Source organism: Podarcis erhardii (genome assembly GCF_964252035.2).
Source record: "Podarcis erhardii genome assembly, chromosome: 2".
Classification (NCBI taxonomy): Eukaryota; Metazoa; Chordata; class Lepidosauria; order Squamata; family Lacertidae; genus Podarcis; species Podarcis erhardii.
Window position 1 is genome coordinate 84,502,987 of NC_138498.1, and position 15,266 is coordinate 84,518,252.

Consider the following 15,266-nt stretch of genomic DNA (forward strand, 5'->3'; position numbering starts at 1 on the left):
AATATTAGGCCTACTCAGGGTAAACCCAGTGAAGTTGATGGATAAGACTAATTTAAGTTCATTAATTTTAACATGTCTACTCTGAGTAGGACTTAGTTGGGAACAGCCCTAAGCTTTTTTTTTAAGTGTGACATTCTCTTTCCATATATGGAAAACTTATCTCCTGCCCATGGCCCTCCTTCCATGACACTGTTCCTCTCTGATCTTCTCTTACTATGCTTATGGTCCTTAAAGGTAGACAGTTGTACTGAATTTGCTGATGTGCAAACTTTCTCTTATTTTTGAAAAAAATGTTGAAAACAAATAGTAAACACCTAACAGGCTTTCAGTCTGATTAAAGTTTTGCAGATGGTGGAATTGATTTTGTGCCATACTTAAATTTACAACACAAGGCAGTTTATAAAACTCCCGATAAAAACATTTAAAAAGTTTGGGGACTGGGGAAAGGAAGTGCATTGTTACTTACTTTGTGGCCATTCAGTGCATTCCATTCCCACAAGCCACAAATCCCAAAGCAGAGCCTATGCTGGTCAGCTGCCCATCTGCATGGAAAAAAGGTGTCTTTATCCAAGGACTGAATGTAGAGCTAATGTGTGATACATGAGCTAAGATGTGATGTTCATGTAGTTACTGACCCACACTCCCATACTTCTTTTTCTGTTCCTGAGACAGAAACAGTCTAACTCATCCTAACTTGTTTTTTGTAGTTGGTTGTAGACTTAGGGTTGGTGGCACATCAGTAAAGTAGGGCTGGGCAACCTTCTTGGCTCCATGGGCCAAATCTGTGGGCCAAATTTGACTTGTGGGTGGGCCCATACCCTGTCAATTACATAATGCCATTATATCGCATCACATGATTGGCAGATGGGCACCTCTGCCCACCTCTCGAAATCCGCATGGGGTTTCCAACTGGGAAGCTGCAGCACCTTCAAAACATGTAGAGTCTCAAATGGAAGTTGGGGTCTTCTAAAGCCCTTTGTGAAAGCTCTCTTTGAAGCATCCCCATACGGTTCCTTTAAGGGGGGTCGGAGAGAAGAAGCTCCTCTTCCCTGCTGGTACCTGCATGCCTGTTTGCTTGAAGGGAAAACACTGAGCTGCTTCAAATAATGCTTTTGCAAAGGGCTTTAACTTCCTACCATCAACTGATCAAATCTTGCTGCCTTGGCTGTGCAATCCTGTTTCCAGTTGGGAGCAGGTTGCGCAACCAGTGCAGGGTTAAATTCTTTCCTCTTGCCTGTCCGCTGACATCACCAGTGACATCAGCTGATGGGCAGGTAGGAGTAGTTTGGAAAGGATAGCTTCACAGGTCAAAACTGGCCCGTGGGCCACCGGTTCACCATTCTGACAATATTTTTTGTAATACAATGGTGGCAATTTATCTGGAATAAGTTATAAACTTTTTCAGGTGAGCTGAAAAGCATGAGCTGGGAAAATGGTATTAATTGTCTCACTGGTTGTCTTCAGTTTTTTCTTTGAGTCAAAAATGTTGGGAGTGGCTGTATTTTTATCAAATTAGCCATGAGGTTTTCTCTGCTGGAAAGAATTTGGATGACATTTCTGGAAGGATGTCTAATAAAATGGAAAGACATGCAGCTTTTGATCTAGAATAAAAAAATTGTTGCACCATTTCTAAAGCCACATCCCAAAAGGAAATACATTTAAACCAAATGACATATGTTACGGTCTAGAATTTTCAGCAGAAAAGCATCATGAACAGCTAGATTTTATCTTTAGGGAATTTGAATAGTGTCTCACATCTTGAGCAGGTGCTGTTATTAATTTCAAGCAATGTGAGAATTATTGTGAAAAAAGCTTTAATCTAGATAAATGAATATTTTCTAGCATGGAATAACTTGTGAAGTACAAAATTAATTATGAAACAAAGGTTTATATAGAGAGTTGTAAGTATCTAGTGGAAAGGAGCAAAACTGTAATACAGGCACCATGCATAAAGAGAACATGACATGAAGTACCGTATTTTTCACCCTATAGGACGCACTTTTCCCCCTCCAAAAATGAAGGGAAAATGTGTGTGCGTCCTATGGGGCGAATGCAGGCTTTCGCTGAAGCCTGGAGAGCGAGAGGGGTCGGTGCGCACCGACCCCCCCTCGCTCCCCAGGCTTCAGGAAGCTATCCGCTAGCCGTGGGAGACCCAGACCTTGCCGGCACCCAGAAGCTTGGGGCGCGCTGAGCTCCGCACGCCCCAAGCTTCGGGATTAGCGCAGCGCTCTGCTGGTTGTGGGAGAGCCGCACGGCTCTCCCACAGCTAGCGGAGACCTTGCCGGCACCCAAGGCTTCGGGATTAGCACAGCGCTCTGCTAGCCGTGCGAATGCAGGCTTTCGCTGAAGCCTGGTGCGCACCGACCCCCCTTGCTCTCTTGCACGCCCCAAGCTTCGGGATTAGCGCAGCGCACCTGGGGAGAAAATAAATTTTTTTCCCCTTTATTTCCCCCCCAAAAAACTAAGTGCGTCCTATGGGCCGGTGCGTCCTATGGGGCAAAAAATACGGTATTTGTATTGTGCTTTGACACTTTTCCTCTCACTTTTTAGCAAACAGCAACAAAACACCAGTGATAACAAGATAAACGTTATTCTAAAATTACCGGGGGGTTGTGGTGGTTATTGAGGGAATTAAATGAGGAGAGGCGAAAACCATGACAGCCACCTTGAGCTCCTTGGAAGAAAAGGGTGATAAATGCAATCAATCAATCAGTCAATCAATCAATCAATCTTAGTGCAGGGAAATGAACACGGACCAGTTTACTTTTTCCTGAACTTGATTCCAGTATAGCAAAAACTAAATTGCTGCCCTGCCCAAAACATACATATTAATATCCATGCAATATTTTATTGAATAGCATAGACACATCTCCCAAAGCTACTTTAACCTCTTAAATCTAGTTTAAATGGGTCTGTAGTATATGTGTTTTCTTTGCCTTTAGTATGAAAAGACACAGACCATACTCTCAGAGCTGAAGTCGAAGTTTGAAATCACTGAGCAGGAAAAGCAATCAATCACAGATGAACTCAAACAGTGTAAGGACAACCTGAAGCTGCTACAAGAAAAAGGAAATCATGTAAGTCTGTATAACACGTGTGCCAGGTTTTTGTTATTTTATTTCCACCGTGAGATTACTAGCCATGCCTGATGAAGGTTTGGAAAAAGCATTTTGCGAAGTTGCAGGAATTTCATGAAATCAGTGGCCCATAAACATCTCCGGCCCAATACAATCTAATGGAGCAACTCTAATATTGGGGGTGGGGTGCTACATTCCATAGGGAAAAACTGACCTGGAAATACTTTCCCCATTCAGATTTGAATGTGAAGGGGAGAATAATTCTGAGGCTTTATTGAGTCCCAAATTTCTTTTCTGAGCCTGGATCTGAAGAGCCTTTGCCAGAATCTCTATTCATTTCCTCCTTTGAAATATTCAAACCTTACAAAACTAGCAATTTGGCCAGTGGAGATATTCCATTACCCATAATTATTCAAGCATCTTGCTTCAGAAAACCTTTGTTAATCAGGGCAAGATATCTAACACAAAATGAAGCAGAGACTGAAAGAACAGCATTTTCTATCCACCAGCCGTACTTCAGCGAATGCCTTCTTGAATGGCAGTTTCTGTTTCTCGGACGAATAAAGGAGTGTCATTCAGACTTCTGTTGACTTTGAGGGGAGCAGAGCTTAGATACAGCAACTAGAATGATTTTTAAGTAAAATTATCCTAATATAACCCAATCTAAAGGATCTTGATTATTATAACCCAATCTGCTATAACAGATCAGTGATATGTGAAGTCTTTCCACTGCAACAGTTACAGAATCAACCTCGTTGTTGTCGCTTGCTATGGGCCTGAGTATATCTAGTAGAACCGTGGGGAAAGAACTTGGATGCCCTGTTAATCTGCAGTTTGATGAATATTTCTTGGTAGCAGTGCTTATGGTCTTTCTAGTAAAATGCATTCTCAAATCAACTTAAATATTTATATTTTTAAAAGTTCTATAAAGGCACCTGAGAATACATTAAAGACCAATAGAATACAATAAGTGTATCAACAACTAAAAGAAACTTCATCTGCTATCTTCATCTTCCACTTTTGTCTTAAAATGTTTTCATGTGTAGAGGAATAAATGTGAAAAATATTGTGCTGATATGTTGGAATGCAGAATCTGAGTAGAGTTAGTCTCTTACTCATGGATTTTCACCACAGAATCAACATGAATTTTACTTTCAGTAATAAACATGTTTCGCCTGATTCAGTCAAATGAGAAGATTGAGTGGGTGTGAACATTCCCAATAATGTTCTGTTGCTGGGAGATTCCAGAACATTCTGATGGCAGCTCTTGCTCACCCTTTTTGAGCAGAAAAATATCTATCCAACTTGGCAATATACAAAGGCTTTGAAATAATAATAAAACAGTACTGACTGCCATATTCCCTAATCACTAAATTATTAGAAATAGGGACTGAGAAGAGTTATGTATGCAGGTGGTTGGTGATTCAGATACGGGGTGAGTGAGGAGTTGACATTCTTTTACTTTACTGGAGAACCTCACACCCAAATGGATTTACTGTTATTTTTCAACCTTGCAGGTTGACAAAGGTGTTCTCCTGTTAGTTTCCCCGTGAGATGTTTTATTACTTATTAAATTTATACACTGTCCTTCATCCTAAGATCACAGGGCGATTCACAGCAAAAAGAAAAAGAAAGAAAGAGAAAAGGAAAACAAAATACATATTATAACAACAACAAAAACCAGTAATCATCCTCCCACAGACACATTTAAAAGGGAATCGTTTGTTTTATCAGCCAAAGGCCTGATTATAGAGGAACATTTTGTCTCGTGCCTAAAGATATGTAGTGAAGGCACCAGGTGAGCCTCCCTGGGGAGAGCATTCCACAAACAGAAGCCACCACAGAAAAGACTCATTCTTACGTTGCCACCCTCTGGACCTCTCACGGAGGAGGCACACAAAGAAGGGCCTCAGATAATGATCACAGGGCCTGGGTTGGTTCATATGGGGAGAGGTGGTCCTTGAGGTATTGCAGTCCAGAGTTGTTTAAGGCTTCATAGGTCAAAACCAGCACTTGTTTTTGTTTTTGCTATGCTGCCCCCTTTCCGCTTCATAGGCCATCTTTCTTTTCTTTTTTATTTCCCTCAATACTTCTTTTTTTTTTTTTCTTTCTTGGCAAGCAAGCGAGTTTGATATATTGGCTTCAAAGTGTAGTAATATTATATCAATAAAATAATTAAAAGCAAAAAACAACAACAACAAACCCAGCACTTTGAATTGGGCCTGGATGTGCTCTCTAAAGTAAGAAACAATTTTTGGGATCGAGGGCTGTCTTACCCTGGAGGAAATTTGAATTTCTATAAATAAGCTTCTTCCCAATAGGGGAAATAATATTTTCCATAAAATAAACCATAAGAAAATACTGTGCTTCCAACAGTCCCTAATATTAAAATTCTAGCATATGGAAAACCTTCCTGCCACACTGTCCTTAGGCATGGGGTTGAACAGAAGGGTCTCCACCTTGTCTTTTTCATAAGATTTGGATGGACCATATACGGAGAGATAGCCAGGTGTTCCCTATTTTGCATCCTATGGACCTTGTAACATTCATTCTCTGCTGACAAGAGATAGGTTGCAGTGCATATTGAATCACTTCTTGCACTGCCTGTGATTCTGAACACCATGTGCGCAGGGGCTTCCCATTTTAGTAACTGAGAAAGAAACACCCCACTGTGCTCATCATGCATTTTCCTCATTTACCTCAGGCCTAGGTGTGTCAGAGCTCATGATGAAGTTGCTGTATCATAAACAGCAGAGTGTTTGGGGAATTTGACTGCTAAAACTCATTACTCTAGCCCCAAGTCACATTAAGTAGTTATTTCTTGTTTTGGAATCTGCTTCAGGTGAGCAAGTGCTTGAGGGGTTTAGGACCCAGTGACCATTGTAGAGGAAGCTAATGTGAATGTACCTGTGACATATCAGGGCACACAGCACTGAAAGTTGCTCTTTCGCCTACTGAAATGTGATCCGCGTGACCTGAAGTTTGGTCCACAAAAGGGTCTCATCAAAGCCCTGATTATACAAGAAGGCATCCTCATTTGTGAAGAAGTTATATGCGGAGAAAACCCCAAAAAGATTTATGTGTTCTTCACAAGTGAAAGCACTTGCCTTTCAGTATACATTTCCCCCCTATATTTAGGCGATACCAGGATAGGAAGAGCTTCTTACGAAGCGTCCAACATAAAATAATTTTTTCTACAGTTTGCATTCTGTTAAAAATGCAAGTCTGATACAGATGGAAAAGGGAAAGATGGATTTTGTTTTTTGAGCAAGGTAATTTTAAATGGCTGTGTATCCAGATGGATTAAAATCCTGATTGGTTTTTGAAGCTCCTGAATATTCTGTTGAATATGATTTGAAAATCTAGAATTACATAAAGCACAATTGCACTCTGTCTTCTAGGGAACCCTCCTGAAATGCAGTAAGAGTTTAAGGTTTATTTTGCCCTAAAATATTACATTCTGTAGATTAAAAAGAGCTTCATTAAGAGAAGAAATGCTTTGTTGTTCAATATCCATGTTTACTTTGTACAGTGGTGTACTAACTTTGTATACCAGACTAGCTGTGTCTTCTTGTTAGATGTCTTTAGTGTTTCAGTTGAAACAAAACTTGATCTTTGAGCTCTCCCCCTATCTAAATCATCTTTACCTATTTGATTATTTTATAGCACAAAAATGATTTTAATATCCCTTCCCTTCCCTTTAGCCTTCCATATTACCACCCGTCCCAGCCGTATTCATCGGCCTAATCCTGGCTTTCCTGTTTTGGTGTTACAACCCATTGTGGTAGAGAAAGGTACTACAAGCACTATTCAGTCCATGTATGTTCGTCCCTCTCACCTGTTTGTGCCATTTTTGTAAGATAGTGCATGGTGAAAAACAGGTATTGGTTTACCTGATGCAAATCCTTCATTTAATAAGTCATTGTGTGTGGTATTGGCAAACCAAAAAACAAACAAACTAATCATTTAACATCTGTCTTGTTTTCCTTGTGCTAGTGCTAACAGTGTCCTGTTGTAACCTACTTGTTTCTGACTGTGCTTCTTCTAACACACATTTGTCTTTTGTAAAATGCCACAGAGTTAGGGCCTGGAAGAAAACCTAACTGCTTAATGACACTAAACAAATGAGGAGTTTGCATATTTGAATCTGGTCCCTTATTTCCTTTTTACCCTCCACTAATTCAGAAATTTCTCTCTGGATTTGAATGCCTTTCACTTTTCTCACTGTTGTGGTGAAGAAGATGCTGGGTGGGTGGGGAATGAATGGACGAGGTGCGGGCAACAGGTGGTGGTTTTGCATTTCCAGTTCTTGCAGGGATGGATACTACCTTCCCAAATGCATTCTGTAAGACTTACCACCCTCCGTGTGGAATTATGTTCTTCAGAATGGTCATAATTTAAGGTGGGATGAAGAATATACACATTAAGATTAACACTGCTACATTTCAGAACTGCTTTAAACCTAGGCAAGAAAAGTTTAATGTGTTGTTAATTGTTAACTGATGAACTTCTGCTGATGCTTTGTACAGTGTTCTGGAGGAGGTTTAACAGCTCATAATTTGGCATGGCATGCATTTATCTTGGCACAAGCATCAAATGCAGTTATCAGATTAAAAATTTCAGAAAGGTTCAATAGGAAGCATTCAGTTAAGGGATGAATTTATGCATCTGCTAAAGCTAATGATGTCACTTCATGGAGACTTAACATCCATTGAAATTCCTTCACTTAGATGAACTTTGTTTAACCCCTTGATGCCCAGTCAAAAAAATAATCAAAACCACGAACAGATGGGAAAACCTAGGGACTTCCAGGAACTTGAAGGGGTTAATTAATTAGTGTCCACTGAAACAAATGAGATATTGATTATTTTCCTTTTTTTTTCTCCCTACACAGAGACAATGGCCTTGGATGCCTGTGATGGCAGCTTTGGTAGCTGTGACAGCCATGGTGCTGTACCCAGGCCTAACCAGAGCTTCTCCATGAGAACTGTTGTTGAATCCATACACCGTCCTCCCTTTAGAAGCTGGCATCATTCACATACTGGGGGAAAGACAGATTCATCATGTTCCTTTTTTTTTACCTCTTAGTACCGCAGAGTTTGGCTTCAGAGCAGCAGTAGGGTCATTGCTTTAAACTGTACAAAATGTATCTGTCTATAAAGAGGGAATAAAATTATGACTTCTTTCTGTCGTGAGCAATATTGCTGCTCACAACTTCATGTAATTCTTAAGATAGTATGTTGGAGTTCTAAATACTGTTATGGTGGCCTAAAGTAGGCTTCTTGGTACCAAATTATTTATGATGGTTAGGTGTGTGGATATTTTACTTAAGAATCTGATTGCCAGATTGAATGCAATGCATTTCTCGCCCCACCCCCCTCCCCAATTTGGACACCCATGCCAAATATCCTTTAATACTTGGAAGCAGATGCAGTGTGCTCAGTGCCTTTCAGTTTGACTTTATTTGTACATGAACATACCATTATTATTTTTTACTTGCTGTGAGTCACTGAGCTATTGGGAACAATTTTATTTTTTCCAAGTCTTCTGACAGAAACAAGTATTTTTCTTCAGTAAAGGTCCTATTTTATTGATGACTTGGGAACTGGTATAATTCATTGTCAGCCTTAAAGAGCTCTAGAAGAAACTGAACGGACATCATCGGTCTAGAATGTTTTTGTGTGCAGGTGTGTGCATGTGTGTGCCTGAGTGAACTAAGGTTTTTCTGGGAGCAAAATCTTGATTTTTCTGATGGACATAGTGCAGTGATCCAATTTTTAGTTTGAATGTAATTTATTAAATCTCATGTATATAGACACTATAAAGCGCAACATATTTTCGCACATATCACATTATAGAAATGATTTTTCCAGTCACTTATTATCAAAACCAAGCTGGGGAAGTAATATTTGTCTCTTTAAACTGTGTTTTCATTGGCATAATTTCATTATTATGTGAAGTGCTCAAGTGCTTCTATTGTTAGGGGAAGGAAGAAGACAAAATCTGAAATGGGCAATCCTTCTGGAAGGTAGAATAATCTAATTGGTCCTCTATGCAACAACTTAAGATGAAAGAATGTGCTATCAATGATTAGCAGCTTTATGTCACACTTTATATGGCCTTAATATTAATGTTTCCAGTAAGCATTGACTTGCGAATAGGGGTATGTAATTAAAACCTGAATAAAGTGCTAGCTTGCACTGCTCAACAGCTCTGTCAATTAAGGTCTGTATTAATATAAAAATAATGGCACAGTGAAATGTTTCAGCTGATTCATAGGAAGACTTATCTCAGCAAAAAAAAAATAGTTGGTTCAAAGGATTTAATGGCAATCAGCAGATCTAGTTAAATATTTAAATAGAGTTTTTAGTTAATAATTTGCCTTTGAGGTGTTGAGGGTCACTTTACTTTAAAGGTTCTGTCTTAAACTATTTGGGATTTGTTAATGGGAGGATCATTTAGAATTAAGGGAATGTTAGTCCACAGACTCTTAGAAAATGTTGTTTTTGTTCATTTCATTCTTTTCATTTGCAGGAAACTGTAACACCCACCCAAACACCCACCCACCCACACGCACACACACATGCCAGTGGTACTCAGTACCTCTTGTATATAGGTTATTGCAAATATTATTCTGAAAATGCTTAACTTCAGAATTACATTTTTAAAAGTAAATAATTGTTTTAAATCTATTTTGTAAAGATATAAAAAAAACAATAGAATTTCTGGAGTACAGATTGAACTATTTGCACTAACACACATGATGTGCATGATTTAATAAAATAACTTTACTCTCCCTATAAATGTTTGTGTTGAATCTCATTTGACATCCATAGAATTTTGATAAGTTTGTTGTGCACTAGAGAATGATGAAATCCTTTTATGAGCAATGATCACATTATATCTGGTAGCCGTGAATATGAAAAATGCATTATCCTTTGCTGCATTAGCTTAATGCCTGTTTCTAAGATTGACAATAAACGCTTCTGGTGGGGTATACATACAGATTACTGGCATATCACAATGCCGTGAGGTTGCATCAGCATCACAACAGTGTTTTGTTGACATTATAGTTATTTGCTGCAGATGTTAAGGAAGATAGCAGACATCTCAGGGTATCCACTGTCCTTGTCCCTGTGTAGCCCTAAGAAACAGGCAACTTTATATGGTTACAAAGACAGTACTGCCAAACATGGCAGCCCTGTATCAAGTCCTCTACCATCTCCAGTCTGCCATGTCTCGTACAACTTACCCCCATGTCCTGATGCTATTACAATGTGCATTTCACCATATCACACCTATCTATAGATATGCTTGTATGAGTTAATATTGAGGCAAAGCTGTGTTAGGCATAACACCTTGTTCATCAGGTTTCTGCAGTTGTATTTGCACTCTTAAGCACGCAGAACTTCACTCAGATTGTTAAGCAGTCTGCTGAACAAGTATGGAAGTTGGAATACACCATCTCAATAAAAGACTATATGGAACTTATATACACCTTTTGGGTGTTTCTGAAAATAGAGTTTGACAGGCTGTTCTTGCAATTCTCTTTGCAAATGTACACTCAAAAAAGCAAGAATTTCCAGAAGCTTTAAAAAAAGTGTCCTGAAAATGACCTGAATTGCAGTTGCTCTTTGGATGGTATTCTGTTGGACCACAGTGTTTTTGAATAACCTGGGGTTGAGTTTCTGTTGCACTGCCCAGTTTACTACAGATAAATTGGTGTGACCTACAATGATACAAAGGACTGCCCCCCAAAATTGAATGCTTCTATTTTATTCAGGATTTCTTTTACAATTCGGCCAAAATACTGGTGCTTATGTTCAAAGGCTTGATTCATCAGCATATATGTAAGAGGGAACCTTGTGAATAAGTAGGACCACAGTATCATTCTTGCTCATCTTGTTTCTCATTCAAGACTGTCCCTGGATTAAGTTTGTGTGTTTATCATTCCCTGAGATAATACGGCTCCAAACAGCTCTGCAGCAAGATCTGTTTTGTATTAATGGCATCTCAAATTGTATTCAGCTTAATTAAAACAAAACAGAACAAAACACTGAGCCATCTGAAGACCTTTGATCAAAACTGCGGTATTGAAATAGCCCTTTTGTTTTTCTTAGCCACAGAGCAATCTCATTTGTGATATAGAACACATCCACAAATGTTGAGACAATCAGACACCTGCACAAAATGGGAGCCTTGGGTGGCAATGATATGGGAAAGGGGGAGTGGGAGAGGGACCCAGTGGATCTGTGTAACTAGGGTTGCACATCCCTATATTGACTTGCCCCTTTTCTCTGCATCTTCAGCCTTTGTTGGTTGAAAACGGAATACATAAAAGTGAACAACTAATGAGAGAGCATGCAATATTAATTGTTAAGAGAATTTAACCCCTGAAGAGGGTTGCAGTCTGCCGAATATTGGGGTGGGGTTGTACCCTGTTTTCCTTCCCTCTATGTGTGTGTAGACTCAGTTGTAATCAGGGCTTTTTCTCAACTGGAAATCGCCGGAACTCAGTTCCGGCACCTCAGGTGGGCATCGTTGCCATTATTAGAGAACAAGGGAGGCGTTCATGGTAAGTTCCAGCACTTCTTTTTCTAGAGAAATAGAACTGGTTGTAATCAACCTTCGTCATGTATTCCTGTCAGATAGTTTTTGATCTCACACATTTTTGGGCACTGTGCTCTTGCATGAGAGCATGGTCTCTGAAAACAGGAAGCCCTGGTCAGTTGACGGGTATGTGCTATGGACCCCCTGGGTGGGTTACCAATTGGGAACCACTGGCTTATAGGATAGCACCTGGCATAACATTGGTGTTATATAAATGCTCAATAGTAATAATCCTACTATAAAATACATGTACAAAATATATGTTACAATGAGTCAGTGTATCAATTCCTCTGATATCTTTGGGAATATTTATATATATATATAAAATTAAAATGCTATCACATCATACTTACCAGTGTTAGCATGACCATTTGCAGAGGTGCTAATGTTTTCTTTTCATTGCTCATGGGCTCATTTACTTTGTCACAATGGTAATCATATTCACCTCATATTCATTTTCATTCACGCAGTTCAGTTAATCTTTTCCCTGCATGCTGGCATAAGGGTTTCTGGAAGGAGTTGCTCCTTTAAAAGAAAGAACTGGTAAATACTAGAGAAGACAGCTGAATTAGTCATCTTAAATTCATATCCTCCTTTGATCATGAAAGCCAAGCAGTGCGACACACAAGGATGGATGGCTACTTGTATTGAAATTTGTATTTTGTGTGAAATCGTCCAGTAGCCATGCTTCAAAGCTGAGATTCTACCCCTTCTGAGCAAAATCTGAGGCAAGTGAGGCTACATAGGAACGAGAATGCTTCTTTCATGTTGGTTATATTTGAAGTGCTATGAGGTATAGTGGTGGGACTCTTGCTTATTTCTGATGGTCTCCTCAGGTGAGTTGAAGCACACTGACCAAAACCAACAGCACTTGCCTTCCATCACATAAGCTGCCAGCATTTTCTGCTATGTCTTGGTTTGTATCTGTAGTATCCTGAACTTCCCCAGCTCTGCACATCAGAAGATGAAATCACTCCTCCTTGTTTGTGAGGGAAGTGCACAAACTATCTTCAAGAGTGTTGGGGATCAGCGTTCTGCAGAGAGGTACCCTTTGGCTGTTCCTCAGGAAGCCTTAAGGTGTTAACTTCCTTGAACTGGGTGCTTGGGCTGTAGGGCAGGCCTTCCTGTTAGGCAGAGTGAGGCAGCTGCCTCAGACATCAAATTCTGTGCGGTGGGCAGCAATGATGAGCTGTCAGAACAGCTGTGTGAGGCATGGCAGGCCCCTGCACCCCCTAAGATAGCCTGCTGCCCTCAGTTGCAGTGGAAGATGTGGTTACATCTCCAGTTGCCAGCCCAATTATTAACATGATTTAGATGCCACTTAATATACAAATACCTGAAAGGGGTTAAGGTAAAACAATGTAAAATATTCATAAAGCACCAGTAAAACCGAACCTGGAAAATGAATAAAAGTAATACTAATCAAATTATAAGGAAAAGCAAGTAGTTTAAAAAGAAACGGGTATGCCTGGGTAGAATTGGCTAAACGGAAACATTTTTTTTTTTGCAGGTACTGAAAGCAATTTAGCAAAGGTGCCTGCCTAATATTAATGGACAGGGAGTTTCAAACTGTAGGTTCTGCCATGCTGACGGACCGATTCCTTGCACCTGCGAAATGAACATTATTAGCCTCTTGATCTATAACCCACCCAAACAGCTTTACAGATTGCATTCCACCCAGCGATCTCTGTATTGCAACCCATTCTGTTTTGAAGGTTGGCTTCATTTTTTCAGTATGCCTAGCGCCTGCTGGTAAGAGGTAAAATGCAAATGTAATCCCTCTGTGGTCTCTCCTGAACAGAACAGCTGCTGGATAGCAGAACTAAAGCCAGGTAATTGCTCCCTGTCCCTGGAATCCTTGACAGAACGCCTTCAAACAGGTCAGCACCAGCCTGCTACTGGGACGCTCCAGTGACAGACGGGATATGTGCTGAGTGAGCTTTGAACTGTGTGGTGCTGGGCGACATCCTCTCCGCTTACTAACATATGAAAGGAGATATACCTGTCCGTTTGCAGACAAAAAGGCTAAGGGGATAAGAACATCACATGCATGCTTAATGTTAACATTCTCTGTGCTGCTATTTTGGAGATGTGTCAGCAGCTGCTCTCGTATATGAAAACCTGACCCCCAGTATTAAGCACTGAGAAGTGATGAGACCTTGGCAGGAGGAGAGAGGAATAGCAAATTCCAGGGAGGCTGCTTCATACATACCTACAAAACTTACTTAAAGCTGTGATTCGATCACACACACACTGAAGTAAGCTCCATTCAGTGTCATGGGACTTATTTCTAAGTATATATGCCTAGAATGGGTGTAAAGCAACAACAATGGAAGAATGTAACTATTACAAGTCAGTTTCACCTCTTCTCTTTTCATTGCATACTGCTGGCTATAGCTTTACCTGTTGCTGGTTTACCTGTTTTAATTAAATGGTCATAACAATTAAATAAGCCATATTGCTTGCTTTTATTGCTAATGAATAAAATGGCAAGAGAGCCAGAGTCGTTATGGCCAGCCATGGGACTGTGTGTTGTCTCTCTGTGTGTTGAACACTGCCCATCTTGAAATACACCATGTGGAATTGTCTCATCTAACTGCTGGGTCAAGTTTTATTAACAGATAGTATGTTTAAATATATAGAATGGTTCATATGCAGATTGAATAAAGCAACAGATCCAATCACTAGGTCTCCTTTTCTGCATCTCCCCAAAGATTACTTGTATTACTTTAGGTTTAACCAGTGAATTGCTTGCCTGTACAACAACTGCAGCCGCACTCTTAACTCAGAAGTGGGTGTATTGCTGAGGAATTGGGGAGGCATCACCCTTTGTGGTCTTGCTAATGCCTTATATCAAGCAGGGCAACTGTGGGTGGCCGTCAACAAAGTTATTAAAAGTGTGTTCATTCAGAATCTATGCAGTATGACGCTTCCCTGTTTCAGCATTTCCTGAGCCTTGCACTACATTGAGTATACCTGAGTGCAGGCCAGTAAGTTAGGCATTATTTAAATAATGGAGGCACACCACTAGGCTATGATTTGTAAGAGGCGATCATAAACTATTGTGTCTAAAAACTCTGCAGCGCACAGATTTGCTCATCCACAGCATCTCTTAAATCCAGTGAAATGTTCAACTTGCAACATGGCCAAAGTCTTAACAGTATTCTCTGCACAGCCAGATTCTAAGCAGCTGCCCCCACCATGCACTGAGTCTACTCTTAGGTCTGCTTCAGCTGGTACTGAAATCCTATTCCACTAGCTCATCTGTGGATGGAAGAAAGCAGAATGCAGCTGTTCTGCCAAAACAAAACAGAAGCTAGTCGGGCTTGTGCTCGATCCCCGCCTTGCACCTCAAAAGTGGCAGGGGGGCAGTGCTGTAATTGCCCCCTTGTCATGCTCGGGGCCATGGGAGGTGATGTCCCAGTGCAGCCAAGGATATCCTTGGACTCTGCTCTGAAGCCATCTCACATACTTTGAGCCTTTGGCCTGGCCCAGGGCCAGCCCAAACACAGCCTGCTCATTATGCTTGGAGGCCTCTAGCTATTTTTGGATGCTCATGGCCCAGCTGGATTCTTGCCT

General features: G+C 40.4%; 1 protein-coding gene across 18 annotated transcripts in view; it reads left to right on the forward strand.

Moving 5' to 3' along the window:
* SLMAP (sarcolemma associated protein) overlaps positions 1-9,881 on the forward strand; it is a 90,515-nt gene extending 80,634 nt beyond the window's left edge. For 9 of the 18 annotated variants that reach the window (XM_081850995.1, XM_081850997.1, XM_081850989.1 and 6 more), the window contains 3 exons: positions 2,943-3,077; positions 6,782-6,871; positions 7,972-9,881. In XM_081850995.1, coding sequence (XP_081707121.1) covers positions 2,943-3,077; positions 6,782-6,865 — 219 coding nt within the window. In that variant the 3' untranslated portion in view covers positions 6,866-6,871; positions 7,972-9,881. The remainder of the gene's footprint in view (positions 1-2,942; positions 3,078-6,781; positions 6,872-7,971) is intronic. The other 9 variants (XM_081850983.1, XM_081850994.1, XM_081850988.1 and 6 more) reach the window with 1 other exon arrangement.
* Positions 9,882-15,266: the final 5,385 nt, after the last annotated feature.